This window comes from Lampetra planeri, chromosome 3 (assembly GCF_965212315.1).
Source record: "Lampetra planeri chromosome 3, kcLamPlan1.2.h2, whole genome shotgun sequence".
Taxonomy (NCBI): Eukaryota; Metazoa; Chordata; class Hyperoartia; order Petromyzontiformes; family Petromyzontidae; genus Lampetra; species Lampetra planeri.
Window position 1 is genome coordinate 20,887,640 of NC_136109.1, and position 15,835 is coordinate 20,903,474.

Here is a 15,835-nt window from a genome sequence, read left to right on the forward strand (position 1 = left end):
TTTGTCCAAATTTCGTTGACCAAGAGCATTGGCCGGCAACAACCACCCATGCCAAAAATTCACGAAGAAAGTTTCCATCACTCAAGTTTTACGAGAACGTTATTGGTGCATTTGATCGGGACAGAGAAACCCAGAGCAATGGCATGCAGTTGCATAGCAACTTCCGCATTACTTAGAAGAACAATGCGACGTGGATTTGTTTTGCATAAGATCTTACTGGCTGTGCGCCTTTAGTCAAACCAGTCGAGTGGAATAATGGGCCACTCTGACAGGGGAAATGAAGTCAATTTCAACGTGCAAATTGCACGGGTTTACCTGCTCCATTTGGCCAAATGTGGGCCGACAGAAGATTGGCTTTGGTCAATGTCCTTCCTTCCAAAGATTACCTTATTTCTGCAGGAAGTTGGCTGACTTATTTCCTTCTGCAGAATGGGAGGATGTATGGCTAAATAATGTAAAATATGAATATATTATACGTACTGCAACGTATGTTGTTTAAACGTCTTATTAAACACTCAATGTTCTCTGGTACAGTATTTGCTTTGCTCAGGGCACTTCGTGTGTCAGGCTCTACTCGTGGCATGAGAATAATGTACCCGCTATGCAGGTGGGAAATATGTTAGAATGGCACGTCCTTGCTTTGTATTGTCAGTTCTTAAGTTAAACCTTGAAATTCTGGTTTTGCAAGATGCGACTGGGGTTTTCCGCCTCTGTTTCCTGGTGTCGTCTCGTTATGAGGCTCTGTCATGTCCTGTCTACGAGTCAAAGCCGAAGGGACTCGGCAAAGGTCTGAAGGGTTGAAACAACGGAATGGCAGAGTGTTCACCTGTGGGAAAACTATCCCTGCGAGTACACAACGATGGCTATCTCCATGTAAAGAATCAGAAGGACAAGGTATATGCACTGCAGTTTTTTTTATTGTCGCATTAAAGTTTTTATTTTGCGTTTTCCTACAAGCAGTTGTGTGACAAACCATTCTATAATTGATGCACATTACCCCGGCGCTTCTTTACTCTCAAGTCTTTAAACTTTAGTTTTTTAAGTTTGCGCCGATAAGATAATTAATTATTGTATGAGACTAGCTTCATGTTGATTTAAATCCATGTTCATTCGGTGAACTTCGAGAGCTTGAGCAGTACGCATAATAACAAAAGAAAATCATATTGTTACTTATTCTTTTGAGCGTTAACGTTTGTTTAAAATGTGTTTCAAATTTGCTGTGTACCCCACAATTCCCCGCGTTTCATACACTCCTAACACACCATTTAAACAAGGTCACGCTACAGGGGCTGGTTCTGCACTCATTAACGTTTCGCACATTTTCATTGGCAGGAATATAAGAAACAATGGACGGTTCTAAATGGGAACGTTCTATATTTCTACGCAGACAAACGCGAAAAGGTAGGTTATTAAATACCATTGCAGCCACTTTCATGTGTATCCTGTGATTGTTGTGAAAGCACAAGAAAATCAACTTAAACAATGCGTCGTTTACATGTGTGCCTTATTTTTAAAGATAAAGAGTAAAGGTGCAGCCCGAGAGAGCCCCTCTAGAGGGTATTTGGCCTACTCTTCCACAGGACCCAAACACCTTATACGTAGGTAGGAGTAACACACACTTTACACCACCACACGCGCCATGCTGGTCGACTGTGACGTGCTCATTTGTACTGCTGGGTGGACAGAGGTGGAGGAGATTCGTAACAAAAAAACTTGCAACGTTGTTTCAGCTGCCACGCCAGAAGATCAAATCTTACCACCGGCAACCTCTGAATTGCAAGTCCAGTGTGCTCACCATTACAACGGATCAGCATCCCTTTGAAAAGCACATTAAAAGCGAATTGTTATAAGAGGCAATACATTTAAACACAAAAGTTAAGCGTTGTTATTTTCTCATAGATATAAGACATTTAGTTAACTCTGCAAAAAAAACATCCTAAATCGGAATTTTTGTTGCCAACAACCAACTGAAAACTTAAAAATGAACTCCAAGTTAACATCACATTTGCTTGTTTCCGAAAAAATATATTGAAGAAAATATGAGACATCAAAGACTTGCGGGAGTAGTGACGTAGTGGTCCTCGTAAATGAACCTGGCGAACAAAGTTCGATTCCAAGTCAGCGGCTATTTTCAGTGGCGAGTTCTACCCGAACCAGCCCTGGCTCTCATTCGTCAACTAGCATTGACCAGCGCGATGACATCTGATTAAACCACTCTCATGATGGAAACGGCACGGGGAGGACATCATACAACAGTGACTTGTTAAATGGCTAGAATTATAATTCTCAATAATTAATCATTGTTAGACTTCGGATTTCCTTGTGAAGTCTGAAGAAGCTTAACATACTTCTATGCATGTTGCAAGACATGCGAGCATATGTAGTTAAGGGCTTGTACAGGGTTGTCCAGATGTCTTGTGACCCGCAATTAATTGACCCCTAATATTTTTACTTTGCGTATTCATTTATGTTTTAAATACAACTTACTTGAAGAAATATTACCTTTTGGATAATTAAATGCGGGTCACAAGACATATGTCATCTAAGCAGTGTTGCATCAGGCACTCAGCATGCCACATACAGGATACTGGCTGTCTATGTTATTACCAACACCGACGAGATTCAGTATTGCCCGAATTCGGCCACAATTCCTCACAGCTTCTTAATTACAGAACAGTGAAAACATTAGTAAGGTTGTGTGGTGGCCAATGTCCATTGCTAGATATGTCTGGCTTATGAAAAGATAATACAATCTATCTTTTACCGTTTTCAAATTATTCAGATTTGAACATTATAAAATGCGTATTTTTTCGTTAAAAACTACTTAAATCTGAAATATGTCAAAACAATAAAAAATAGAGCAATTTTTCTCGCTTTAACTTTAATTGCTGTTTAACGCTCGATCAAACTAAAAAAACGCACTCATATTTTGAAAGGTTTCTGAATGACACGCACACACATGTTTATGGGGCACTTAAAATCGAGATGCGGGGGATCTTAAAATGAAAAATCTGGGATGTTCAGATGTTTCTTGTTGTTTGTGTCCTAAAAGCTACCTATGTACCAAATTTCAGCTTTCTACCTTGTCAGGAAGTACCCTGGAGTTTTTTGAGACATACAGATTAAGGTCTTTATTTTTATAGATTGTCAGGTATGTACTATGATTATTCACATTATTGCATTGTAGTGTTGACAACACGCTTGCAAGTGCAGTAGAAAAATCACACATTCGATGTCTCTTGGACGTTCCTCCCTATCTTGTAACGTAATCCCTATGAAGTGCAGAATTTAAAATGGATTTATATTTAAAGCTTCAGATGGTTAAATTCCTTTTCCCAATTTATTTTCACTGCTGCTATCGGCAACATGTCATAAGACAAATTGTTCGTTCGGTTCACACGAACGATAGTGTGTTCGAGAACAACCCACGGAAACAGAAATCACCGCAAGGTTGCCGCTGTCTACCCATTGTGGTTTACAACAATCATCACGATTAAGATCCTCTCTGGATTCATGTGTTTATATTGCATATGACGCAGCCTTGCGTCACTCTAAAGACAGCATGTGAAACCTACAAACAACCCCATTAAACACACAAAAGAGGTTTTTTTTTTAAAGAATGCTTAGCACTGATATCTACAGATAAACAGGAATGTACGCGTAAAACACCTGTAAATGTTTACATGTTGACGCGTTGTCAAATGTTCCATGGCATGAACATTCTGGGTAACAGAGTCCGCAAACGGACACTTCACCGTGTGTCCGGTATCACGGGGATGGAAATCCAGGCTTAATGTTGTCGCCTATGGGGCCGTCCATAAATGACGTCACGCACCTGGGGGGGGGGGGGGGTCAGACATTTGTGACGATGTATGACGAGGCGGTGGGGGTGAGAAATGTGACGTCACATCAAAATGCGCAACTTTAAATAAATATAGACAACACGTTCTACTTAATTAAATATACTTTTAATAAATGTTTTCTCCTCCATCATCAGAGTGCAGCGCCACATTAAATACGCACTACAATGACAATAGTTTAAAGCGATTTGAAGTATGTTTTATTTTTGGGAGGGGGGGCAGAGCTTTGTGACGTCATATTTGGGTGGGGTCTGACTTTTTGTGACGTCGTGTGACGAAGAGGGGGGGGGGGTCAAAATCGTCCAAAAGCGCGTGACGTCATTTATGGACGGCCCCTATGCCACAGCTGCATTACATACTGCACTTTAAATCTGGTGACCCGAGTTCGATTCCAGGGCACGGCTAACATCAGTGGTGAGCGATATTTGTTCTGGGCCCCCTCCCCTCTTCACCAACCAGTGCGGCGAAGTAGAGTCAAATATCCCCCTGTGACCGACAGCACTGAGGGTCTTCATCCGGCATTGAAGAGACCAAGGGCCGTGAAACACACGACGGACGGAAACTATAATCCCCTGTGGGCTGGTGGAACCAGGTGGTTCCTACCAGTAACACATTCCTGCGGAGGGAGCTGGTAGGAACGTTGGGTTGCTCGGCCAATGGCCAGGGTCAACGGCGGCGTGGTGTATTCCGCAAATATGACCGACTGTGAGGGCGGGCACAAGCCGGCGTGAGTAGGTGAAACGTTGAGTTTTATAAGGGCACCACGGGGTGACCAGCCCCTCCCCACCCAGCCCCACCCCTCCCACCCCCCACCCAGCCCCACCCTCCCCACCCAGCCCCTCCCCACCCAGCCCCTCCCCTCCCTCCCCACTCAACCCCTCCCCACCCAGCCCCACCCCCCCCCCCACCCTGCCCCTCCCTTCACGACGGACGGACACAATAATCCCCTGTGGGCTGGTGTAACCAGAGGTTCCTACCAGTATTACTTTAATAATTACAAACTGACGTAACTGCTAAGTTTGCTCAACACACTGTAATAGACAAACCGATACGTACAATAAGATGCGAGCCATGTCGTCTTACATTTAAGGAATGTGGGACACGATTTGTCAGTGGTGCCACCACATTTTGGCAGAATGATGGCTGAAGCCGCGATTGCACAATGGCCCAAAGCGTGTGTCGCTGGTGGGTCGCCCCTCACTGCGCGGTTCGTCCACTAGGGGCGTAGAGGCGCCACCCCACCAAGCAGCTGGAGATACGAAATTAATACTGGTAGGAACCTCCTGGTTACACCAGCCCACAGGGGATTATTGTGTCCGTCGTGCAGGGAGGGGCTGGGTGGGGAGGGAGGGAGGGGCTGGGTGGGGGAGGGTAGGGTGGGGAGGGGCTGGGTGGGAAGGGTGGGGCTGGGTGGGGAGAAGAGGGTGGGGAGGGGCTGGGTGGGGAGGGTGGGGAGGGGAGGGTGGGGAGGGGCTGGGTGGGCTGGGTGGGCTGGGTGGGAAGGGGCTGGGTGGGGAGGGTGGGGAGGGGCTGGGTGGGGAGGGGCTGGGTGGGGAGGGTGGGGGGTGGGAGGTGTGGGGCTGGGTGGGGAGGGGCTGGTCACCCCGTGGTGCCCTTATAAAACTCAACGTTTAACCTACTCACGCCGGCTTGTGTCCGCCCTCACAGTCGGGCATATTTGCGGAATACACCACGCCTCCGTTGACCCTGGCCATTGACTGAGCAACCCAACGTTCCTACCAGCTCCCTCCGCAGGAATGTGTTTTTTGTATATTTTAGAAAGACTTTTCTATGAATTGTTTTGTTGTGTTAAAAAAAAAATTCTTTCGACGTGAATTGCCTAATGAAGATAACATTATAAGTTGTTCATATTAGAAACCGGGCCGGCTGCGAAGGCGTCCGAGTGATATATATATCCCTTCAATCTTGATTTGAAGCTTTCGTAACTGCAAGAATCCACACTCTTTGGTTCTTTCGGTAAAGTCACGTAGGTAGAAAAATGATAGATCACGACGTTTCGATCGCAACACAAGCAATCGTCATCAGGTGGGACAACCACAGCAAGAAAAAACTGCTGAAGTAGTTGTCCCACCTGATGACGATTGCTTGTGTTGCGATCGAAACGTCGTGATCTATTATTTTTTCTACTTACGTGACTTTACCGAAAGAACCAAAGAGTATATATATCTCCCTTCATTTGTTGCATTAGCTTCGCATTTTAGCCGCGCCGTTTGAGACCCATTCAGGGCGGTGAAAAAGGCGCCCATTGCTGTAATTGCGATGTCACAACGCGAACTTGCACTGTGCAAATATAGCAGCTCACTGCCTCCACGCTCTAGGAGGAATCAACAGCAACGGTGATGGCAGTCGGTGCAGCAAACGAGTAATTAGCAACGAACACTGTGGAGTTACTCCGAAATATTCCATTTCATGGGGACAGCATTTGCGTGTGTTGTTGTTTTGTTTCGTATTGTTTATAAATGCCTACCGTTGGTATATAAGACAGTTATATCACTTTCACGGGAAGGCCAATAACATGACGAGGTTTTTCTTAATTATAACACCATATTTTCAGAGGTCACTCACAACAGCCCCACCTCGTGGAAATGTCACGAGCCGCCAATGTCCCATTGTAATTATGTTTCTTTTTTCAAAGCAAATATGTGGCTGAAATCAGTCAGTGGCCAAACCGTTCTTGCCCTCCCCTTGCCAACTTCGCCAGCTAAACACCGACAAGCATGGTGAAGTGTCATTAAACACCTCCCATGACCTATATGGCGCTGGGAGGCATTGATCCACTGGGCTGTAAATTATTATCATCATCATTGCCAGGTGGGATACTGTCGTGGAGTAATTATTTTATTATGTTTTATTTCTGTCGAGAATGCCTTCACAGGTCTGTCGAGAATGCCTTCTCGACAGACCTGTTCTCCACCTGAAGACGGCTGCTTGCGTTGTGGCCGAAACGTCGTGAGAATTATTTTATTATGTTTTATTTTTATTATTTTATTACTTCCCTTCTACGTGACTTTACCGAAAGAACCAAGAAGAATATTCCTTCCCTTTATTAATGCCACCCCTATCCCCTCCCTTTGATGCTGCTAATCCTGCATAATGCACGGGCATAATATGACTTTGAAACCCCCCCGTCCACCTCCTACGCATTTCACAAGTAGTACTAATCACATACCTGCATTTCCCATAAATATGCTAAATTCCTCTTGATATGCAAATTATTTTGTCAAGGCGCACCTTCCCACCTTCCAACCCAGCTTAAATATACGCTCCAAGCGTGGTGTTGTTTCATTCAGACGCTGTCTCCCCGACAGACCTGGTCTTCACCTGAGGACGGCTGGTTGCGTTGTGGCCGAAACGTCGTGAGAATTATTTTATTATGTTTTATTTTGATTATTTTATTATTTCCATTCTACGTGACTTTACCGAAAGAACCAAGAAGATGAATCCCTGTAGTCACAAAAGCTTTAAATCGAAATTCAATAGGAATAGTATGTTGTTGTATTTCTCCCCTCATCTCTGTCCACCCAGCCGCATGAATTAGTACACCGATCGCCAGGTGTGGTGGGGTAAAGTGTGCGTGGTCCCACGAGATATGTGGCCAGCGTGGAACAGGCGGCCAAATAGCTGCTGGAGGGGCTCTCTGTCGCTCCTTATAGGGAAGGGCCCTCTGCCAGCAGAGACATGAGCAAAAATCACAGGGCTGCACATTTAAATGGTATTTTTTTATCATGTGGACATACGTATTTTCTCTCTGAAAATGCATACATAATGCAGACTTGGCGCATGAGGGTCTGTATATGTGCGTCCGTTCATTGTGATACACAGACACCAGGGCATGTGGGCAGGAGAAACGGTGAATATCAACTGCACAAGGTAAATAACCTCTTAGTTCTTACAAAATTGAGAGCTACTATTATTGGAAGAATGATTGCAAAATTATGATCGGTGTTTTTGTTTTATATCAAAACGGCAAATTTAATTAAGAATTGCTCAACGGGCTTTTGGTGTTTGGTACTGAAGTTGTGAAAAAGCTTACCCTGAAATGTCATCAATCAACCTACCATTAATCAATGTAAGAATATATAATAGCCAATTTCAGAGAATGTATAAAATCCTCAATTCAAGTGCAGAAAAAAACTAAGTTTTTCAGTTTGGCTTTTCAACTTTGTTTATTGTGTTGGTTGTGTATATTTTCTGTACTATATTATTTTTCATCATTGTGTTTGGTCTGCAATCACTCAATTGCTAAGTAGTTCTCTCAAATTCTTATAGCACACTTAGATTTACTGCAAGGGAGGTGTGGTATAAGTACTGTAACAAATGATGATGGTGATAATGTAAATGTACCCACTTGAAAGGTAAACAAATTATGTGATGATACTGCTGCATTACCGGTTATGCAAATGCTCAAATAACAACACAAATGCAACACATTCGTCAATATAACAGTGGCCTTGAAAGGACAAGTATGTAAGAGGTGGTGCTGTGGGCATTGCCATGATGAAGGGCCATTGCCTCAAACGTCACCTATTATATATTTTTCCTTTTAAGGCCACAGTTTTATTGACGCCTGTGTTGATTTGTTTTTGGTATTAAATTCGTGAGTGTGCATTCTTACCTTAACCACCTTGACACATCAAAACTACACTGGCTTCTTCCAACAAAGACATAGCCTGTCCATTTGATGCCACATGGAATATTACTGTCATTGAACAAAAGCAGGAACAGTTATTGTGTTCATGTCACTCATGAAGCCATGTTTTTGTCGGTGGATAAAACTATTTAGACCGATACCCATGTTTTCAAATGATGTATTTAATAAAGTACAATCGTACAACTATTCAAAATATCCCATGCCTCCAGTTTCCTGGTTGGCTGCTGGCTGGTCTCCTCTTCGTTCGACAATTACAACGTTGTTGTTCTTAGTGGCTGCTGCGGGCTGTTACTACCAAAAACAATTAGCTGGGTAACTGGCTACATATAATATTCTTTGGCTAAATATCATGGAACATTTTGCCAGTATCAAAGTATGAAAAATAATAATAGGTTTTATCCTTTCTGGCAATAAAAGAGGTGTGAAGATATTCAAACACCAAAGAGAAACCTTTTGCAAAGAATCAAGTCTGCATTATCCACTCGTACTTGTGGTGAACATGCAAAAACACATTGATAATTATATCTGCATTGTCTTTGAAACTGATTCGACTACACCAGAGACGGCCTTCTTTATCGCCTCGTATCACCAGTGTCAGACCAGAGAACGCCAACAGACGAACAGTACAAAAACAATGCCACACGTCTTCTTGGTTCTTTCGGTAAAGTCACGTAGAAGAGAAGTAAAAAAATAATAAAATAATAAAACATAATAAAATCATTCTCACGACGTTTCGGCCACAACGCAAGCAGCCGTCCATTCTACGTGACTTTACCAAGAAGATGAATCCCTGCAGTCACGAAAGCTTTAAATCGAAAAATGGCACACGTATCAGATAATTTATGGCTCGGGGTGAGCAGCTACATCATGGGACCTTTTTTTCCGTGTAACACAAATAAGCAATGCATTGTATGTAAATGGCGGAAGAAGTATGCAAGATATTTCCAGATAGCAGCCAATAAGTGGTGGGAGAAACGAAAACAGAATATTGACGAGGTTCATTTAAAATGGTTGTAACTTTTTAAATTGTACACCTATTAATATTACAATTTTTCACCCGGAATATTATTTAAGTACAGCGAAAATTTATAGAAACTCACAAGATCTATTATTATGTATGAACGCAAGAGGATTGTTAGAGACAGCTGTCTCTTATTTGCAGCTGAAGATAAACGGATTCTCTACTCGTATTACTGAAAATATTTTTTTTATGAATTCGTACCATATTTTAAATGATAGCACTACTTACTTACGAATAATTGTTTAAGTCACTTACATTGTTCGTAAGTGACGTTACATTTAATTGTTAATGTTTTTCCTAGGTTTTTTGTTGTTACAATTTAGGAGTAAAGGTACAATGGGAAATCCCACAGTGTCTAATGTATTCTGTGTTGGCATAGTGATCTGTTTTTTGGGACAACCTGTTCAAAATGTAGTGGTGCAATGACGAGCCAGTTTTTACTGGATCAACCCAGTCTGAGCCTCATCAGCAAAGCTCCAAATATTTTCGTCAAAATGCATTGAGCCTTTTTTTCTTCTCACAATGAGCACAGGATCCAATTCGCATGTTTAAGGAAATGTAGTTGCTGCTGATATTTATAATTCTCATGACTATTATAATTATCTCAACACACTGAAACCTGCTCCGCTCAAATATCATGAACGCAACGTGGCACGGGATATACAATAACAAAAAAAAGTTAGCTTTTTGTCAATCCACGGCTGGATGAAAGGCCTTCCCGTGCCTGGTCGGTCATTGGAGTTGTTTTGGAGGCCGGTGAAGGGGATGCCAAGGACCGGTTCAGATATCACTTCACCGTTGACGTGAAACGTGACTGGAAATCAAACTTAGGTCGCCGGGTTCGCAGCGTGGTGAGCGAACCACTACGCCACCTCTCCACCCATGGTAACTGTTGTTTAATCTGTAATATATATTTATCAGATGCCTCTGTAGGGAGTGCCAACCTTGGCCATAAACTATGAATGTGGACATTTCACATTTTCATTTGGTATATTAGAAAAATATATATTTCATCTGCAAACCACACTGAAAATAGTCAGTGCCATATTGAATTGGCCAATGCAAGGCCAGCATGAAAAAAGTCACTCTGTTAGGCTACCCTTTGAAATTAAAAGGCATTATTTGTTGATATTATATATAATATTGAACTGTGCTTTTAGGTGACCTGAATAATTGCATTTTTGTATTTTTTTCCTCTTTCCCCCCCCCCCTGTTAGAGTGGAGAAAAAATCTTCTTGAAATCGCCACTCACCATCACCACCAAGTACTTGAAGAAAATTGGCAGCTCTACCGCCAAAATTACACTCAAGACTGGCACTACAGAAGTCAAGTTGAGGGTAGAAAACACGTGCTAATTATGCCACTTACCCATTCTTGCCTACACCACTTCTGGAGGTAGGGTCTCCACTAGAGGGAGCTCTGGAGAGCCACTTTAGTAGATATTTGGCCTACTCTTTCATGCTGGACAGACGTCTTGGAAGAGGTGGGAGTAACTACACGTTACTCCACCGCATGTACCCTGCCTTTGATAATGGGTGGGCAGATGCGGTGGTGGGTGGGGGGGTTGAAAAAATAAGGGACAGAGGTGCAGCCCTGCAATTGTCGGCCTGAACCTTTAACTTCACTGCCCGCCATCAACAACCCACACTGACCAAGGTGGCGAAGTACGGAGCCAACATGCCTATGTCTTTGCTTGGCTTTTGCAGGCGGACTCTATGGGCTGCATGGAATTGTGGAGAGCATTTATGTTCGCAGTTACGGAGGTATGTAAAATGGCACACATGCAGTACAGCATCGTATTGCAGCGGAGAAATGCGTCCGCTACAGTGGCGAATCCAAATAAACTTGACATCTTATTTATATTTAGCAGAGGAAAAAACATTGAATATGTCTTCCCCCCATCAATGTAGAGCCCTCTCAAAAATACCTCCCCTTGGGGAATTTCTAGATACTCCTCTGGTTGGTTCTTGTAATCCATTTTATTAGAGGTCAACATGCTGACGTCAAATGTGTAGTGACATCGGGGGATGTCACTATATGGTGGCGGCCTGAGAGGGCCACGGCACGCGATGCACCGTCATCGCGTACACCCCGTAGGCGGGTGTAGTACCAGCCCTAGCGGGGCTTGGTATGCGCCGAGATAGCGCGAGCACCACGCATAGCGTGTGGTGAGGGCCCCCACATGGGGGAGTGAGAGGGTGTCAGCCCAAGGCAGGGTTGCCCTGAGCCATGGTACTTTGGTTGACCCTGCAGGCACGTGATCCGGAGTGTCCACAGAGAGGCTCCCAGGTGGGGGGGGGGGGGCTAGGGGATGATCACGTGTCCGGGGAGAGCTCTCGAGAGGGATCGAGAGGGAGCTGGAAGGCTCCAGAAGGTGGGCGGGGCCAAGGGTGGAGCGGCCCCGACCCGAGGAGGGATACAAGGCGGGTCCCTGAGAGGAACCGGGGTCGCTGCATTCTGCAAGCTGGAAGCTCTACGTCCTACGAGGCAAACACGTGGTTGCGGACCCGAGTGAGAGGGTCCGACCCTTCGTAGCTGTAACTCCTCTGTATAGTGTAGTTAGCCTGGTGGTCACCACCCTAGGCTGTATCTGGCAAAGGGACAATAAATGTGTTGCCTTTAAAAGGAACAACTTCTGTAACTCAGTTGGTCCCGCTACAAATGTAATGCACATGCATGGGATGTGCCTGTAAAGTGCTTGATTAATCCAGGCCTCCCTTGTTGGAGACTAATGCCTCATTGGAATCTATCCCAGTAAACAAAATGTCTGCTACTGCTAACACTACTACGGAACACGTATATAAAAATCAGTGTTAAAATTTCCATATGCTCTCGCCGTCTTTACTCCATTGACTCACCCTTGCCTACCTCTCCCGTCTCATCTCATTCTATTTGAAGGCTTTCTCCCGAAGTACCCAGTCAGCATTTGCTCAGTGGGAGGTCACTCACTCTTCTCTGCTGTTCCCATGGTCTGGAACTCTCCCCAGTCAACTGTGGTGGCAAGCCTCTGTCCCAAGTCCAAAATTAATACCTTACATTTCCCTCTGTGACTGCTTCTCTACGAAAACACCCACTGTTTCTGTACAGCATCCTGAGACATGGTTGCATTTAGATACACCTCTGATTAGCAAGGTTTGCTGTGTATGGTGCGAAATAAGTTTAACATACATATATGCTATATTCAATCTAAATTGTGTTTGAAATGTATGTGCTGCGGATTTTCATTCCAAGCACTTAAACATAAGACTATTGGCAACATTGAATTCAATACTTATATTAGTATCTTTGTTTTCCTGAACGGTGTCTTCAAAATACATGTTCAGATGCAAACAAATACAAAGATATCCGTTTTAGCTTTCACAGACTGTAAGGGCAAGTGCTGTTAGAGAGCACCTTTGAAGGCCGTCACGGCACATGAGGGAGTTGGTGGCCTGCACCACTCCTGGCTGCCTTTGTCTCCCTTAGTGGCTATGGTTACACATCACACCAGGTGTCCATTTGAGGCTGAGCAGACCTAGGGGAGGCCCAGGATTGTTTCAGATAATTGTAACTGGTGTTGGCCATGAACGGGTATCGAAATCGGTGAGTTCGTTACGGAGCACGCTTACTGCTACACTACCTCTCAAATGCAAACACACACCAGACTCTCCGTATTTACAAGTCTTCTCTTGTTGATACGTTACGTCTTGTTTAACAAGTCGGTACGTGAGTTGGTTAATATCAACTATGAATCCCGATTTCTTTCCTCGATCTCTCACCGTCACCATATACGTCTCTTTTAACTGACAAGTGTCTTCCGATGTTGTATTTCCATCAGTTCAAGGTGCCTGAAGATTCGCACCTGCCCTCGGAAGATTTGCAGCGGGTGCACAAAGCCATAGAGGCAGAGAAGAGGGCGAGGCTGGCTGAAGCGGATTCTCCATCACAGCTCCCCTTCAGCAGGCCAGGCCCAGAGACCCCATCACACGCACTGCCGCCACTACCTGTACCAAAGCCACAATTACCCCAACAATCACCTCTGGCGAGGCCAACGCAAGGGGCTACGTCAGTGGAGACAGACGGTGAAAGTTTCTATTCACAAGATTTGCTGTATCCCAGGTGATTAACGTTGTCTGTATTTTCATATCTTAAAATGAATTCAATCCGGTAAATGTCTACAGTGTGTGTGTGTCTGTGTGTAACTAAACCCTATGTGTGGGGAGCAATAGTGTAGAGGTTATCGCACTGCGCCCTGAACCCGGCCACCCGAATTAGACTCCCGCTCATGGCCAACACGACATTCCGAATTAGTCCTGTGCCTCCCCTAGGTCAACTCACCTTCAAGTGAGGACCTGATGCAAGGTGCAATCACAGCAACTCGGGAAACAATTGCGATGGGGAGTGGTGCTGGCCATCCACTCCCTCGTGTAACAGCACTTTCCCCAACAGACCGTGAAGGCTTTACGGGGAATATTTGTCGTTGTCTTTGTCACCGCGGTGCTGTGCTACGTGGTGAGTAGCAGGGGGCAGTGAACCAAAATACAATGATTTCATGGTTACCACCTTTACCAAACCCACATTCTCCAGCGTGGTGAAGTATGGCCATCCAGCAGTGGATTGGCAATAGGGCTGTACGTGCTACTGTATTTATAGGCTGTAAACCGCACACGCTGTTAAATAATTATCAGTCGAGCAATTTCAAATATTTGCTTAAGTATATTGCTTTACTCTGATGCACAATGTTTATTGCTTTACTATGGAGCGTCGTGGTGAAGAGATGTTATCTCCCTCGCCTGATATGCAGGAGGTCATGGGTTCGATCCCGACCCTGACGCCTGCTGTATATTTCGAGTTTGCATGTTCTCCCTGTGGTCGCGTGGATGTTTTTTTCCGGGTCCTCTGGTGTTTCTCTCCACATTTAAAAACATGCGTTTCGAGTTTTTGGCTGTAATACATATCGACATGATAAGCCACTTCGTTGAGCTATAATTGGTGGACAGGTCGTTTCTGAAAAAGAGCTACTGTATATAGCTCAGTGAGCCTTACCCGGTAGATACAATAGTTTAGTATCTAATTGTGTTTTTTTCTGCCAAATTATAGCTATCAGGGCCATAACTAGATTCTAGGTGTATATTTAACTCTCAATAAGAATCTGCTAACGGAGGTTTTCGCGGTGGTGCTGGACAGCTAGCTCGCCGATTGGCAGAACCGGCCCTAGACCTTTGGGGGCCCTAAGCAAAATTTGGTTGGAGGCCCCTTTGATGTATGATTTTTTTCACCCACTAGCTAGCAGTAACTCTAGGGGGCCCTCTGCTGGCCACGGGGCCCTTTGCAATTGCAAGGGTCGCTTAGTGGCTGGGCCGGCTCTGCCGATCGGTGTTCGGGTTGGCACCGTGTGCTATTCGGCACGATGTGCCACGGTTCAGCGACAGCTGCCGGCTAAACGTCGAACACCGCACGGTGTACAACCCGAAAACCCCATCAGACAGCGAGATAAACAAAATAATACCCCAAATGGTTTTGCATGAGAATTACGTACAAAACACGTCTCCAGGCTGCAACGTTTTAAGAGGCACAACACGGTGTGTTTCTTGGTTTGTGCAGCTGCTACTACAAAGTGGATCGCGTGGAGGCTGAGAAAATGCTGCAAGAGCATCCGGAGCTGGGCAACCTACTCGTCCGCCCAGCCAGCAACAACGCGGACTACTCCGTCTCAGTTTGCCACGTCCAGCCTCTGAATCGGTTAGGTGACCTTCGACCGTCCTGGTTCAACTTTCACAACCAATGTGTCGTCTCACCTCGGCTGATAATTAAAATCATGATTTGAAGCTTTCGTGACTGCAGGAATCCATACTCTTTGGTTCTTTCGGTAAAGTCACGTAGTTAGAAAATAAATAAATCACGACGTTTCGATTGCAACACAAGCAATCATCATCAGGTGGGAAAACCACAGAGAGAAAAAATGCCCACTTCAGCAATTTTTTCTTGCTGTGGTTTTCACACCTGATGATGATTGCTTGTGTTGCAATCGAAACGTCGTGATAATTAATCATCAACGGATCAGTCTATATAGCGTCTCAGCAGTTGTGTACATGCCATAAAATGAAACGCACACGAATGCCCATACAAAACATCCCATATCTAAGTAGTGCGTGCACAAAACACACAAGGGATATTAACTCACTCCCTAGTGTGGAAATCAAGGCCATAGCCATGGAGTCAACATTGGGGGGGACCAAACCTTCCAGGGGTCCCCCCCCCCCCCGAAAAAAAAATCTAAATTTCAAAACTAATTTCCTGCCT

General features: G+C 44.6%; 1 protein-coding gene across 6 annotated transcripts in view; it reads left to right on the plus strand.

Moving 5' to 3' along the window:
• The first annotated feature begins 662 nt into the window (after positions 1–662).
• Positions 663–15,835, plus strand: part of LOC144740891 (signal-transducing adaptor protein 2-like) — a 31,759-nt gene continuing 16,586 nt past the window's right edge. For 2 of the 6 annotated variants that reach the window (XM_078623596.1, XM_078623624.1), the window contains exons 1-7: positions 720–894; positions 1,333–1,401; positions 7,704–7,751; positions 10,771–10,890; positions 11,260–11,316; positions 13,371–13,651; positions 15,137–15,274. In XM_078623596.1, coding sequence (XP_078479722.1) covers positions 811–894; positions 1,333–1,401; positions 7,704–7,751; positions 10,771–10,890; positions 11,260–11,316; positions 13,371–13,651; positions 15,137–15,274 — 797 coding nt within the window. In that variant the 5' untranslated portion in view covers positions 720–810. Of the gene's footprint in view, positions 895–1,332; positions 1,402–7,703; positions 7,752–10,770; positions 10,891–11,259; positions 11,317–13,370; positions 13,652–15,136; positions 15,275–15,835 lie in introns of all 6 variants that reach the window. The other 4 variants (XM_078623616.1, XM_078623625.1, XM_078623607.1 and 1 more) reach the window with 4 other exon arrangements.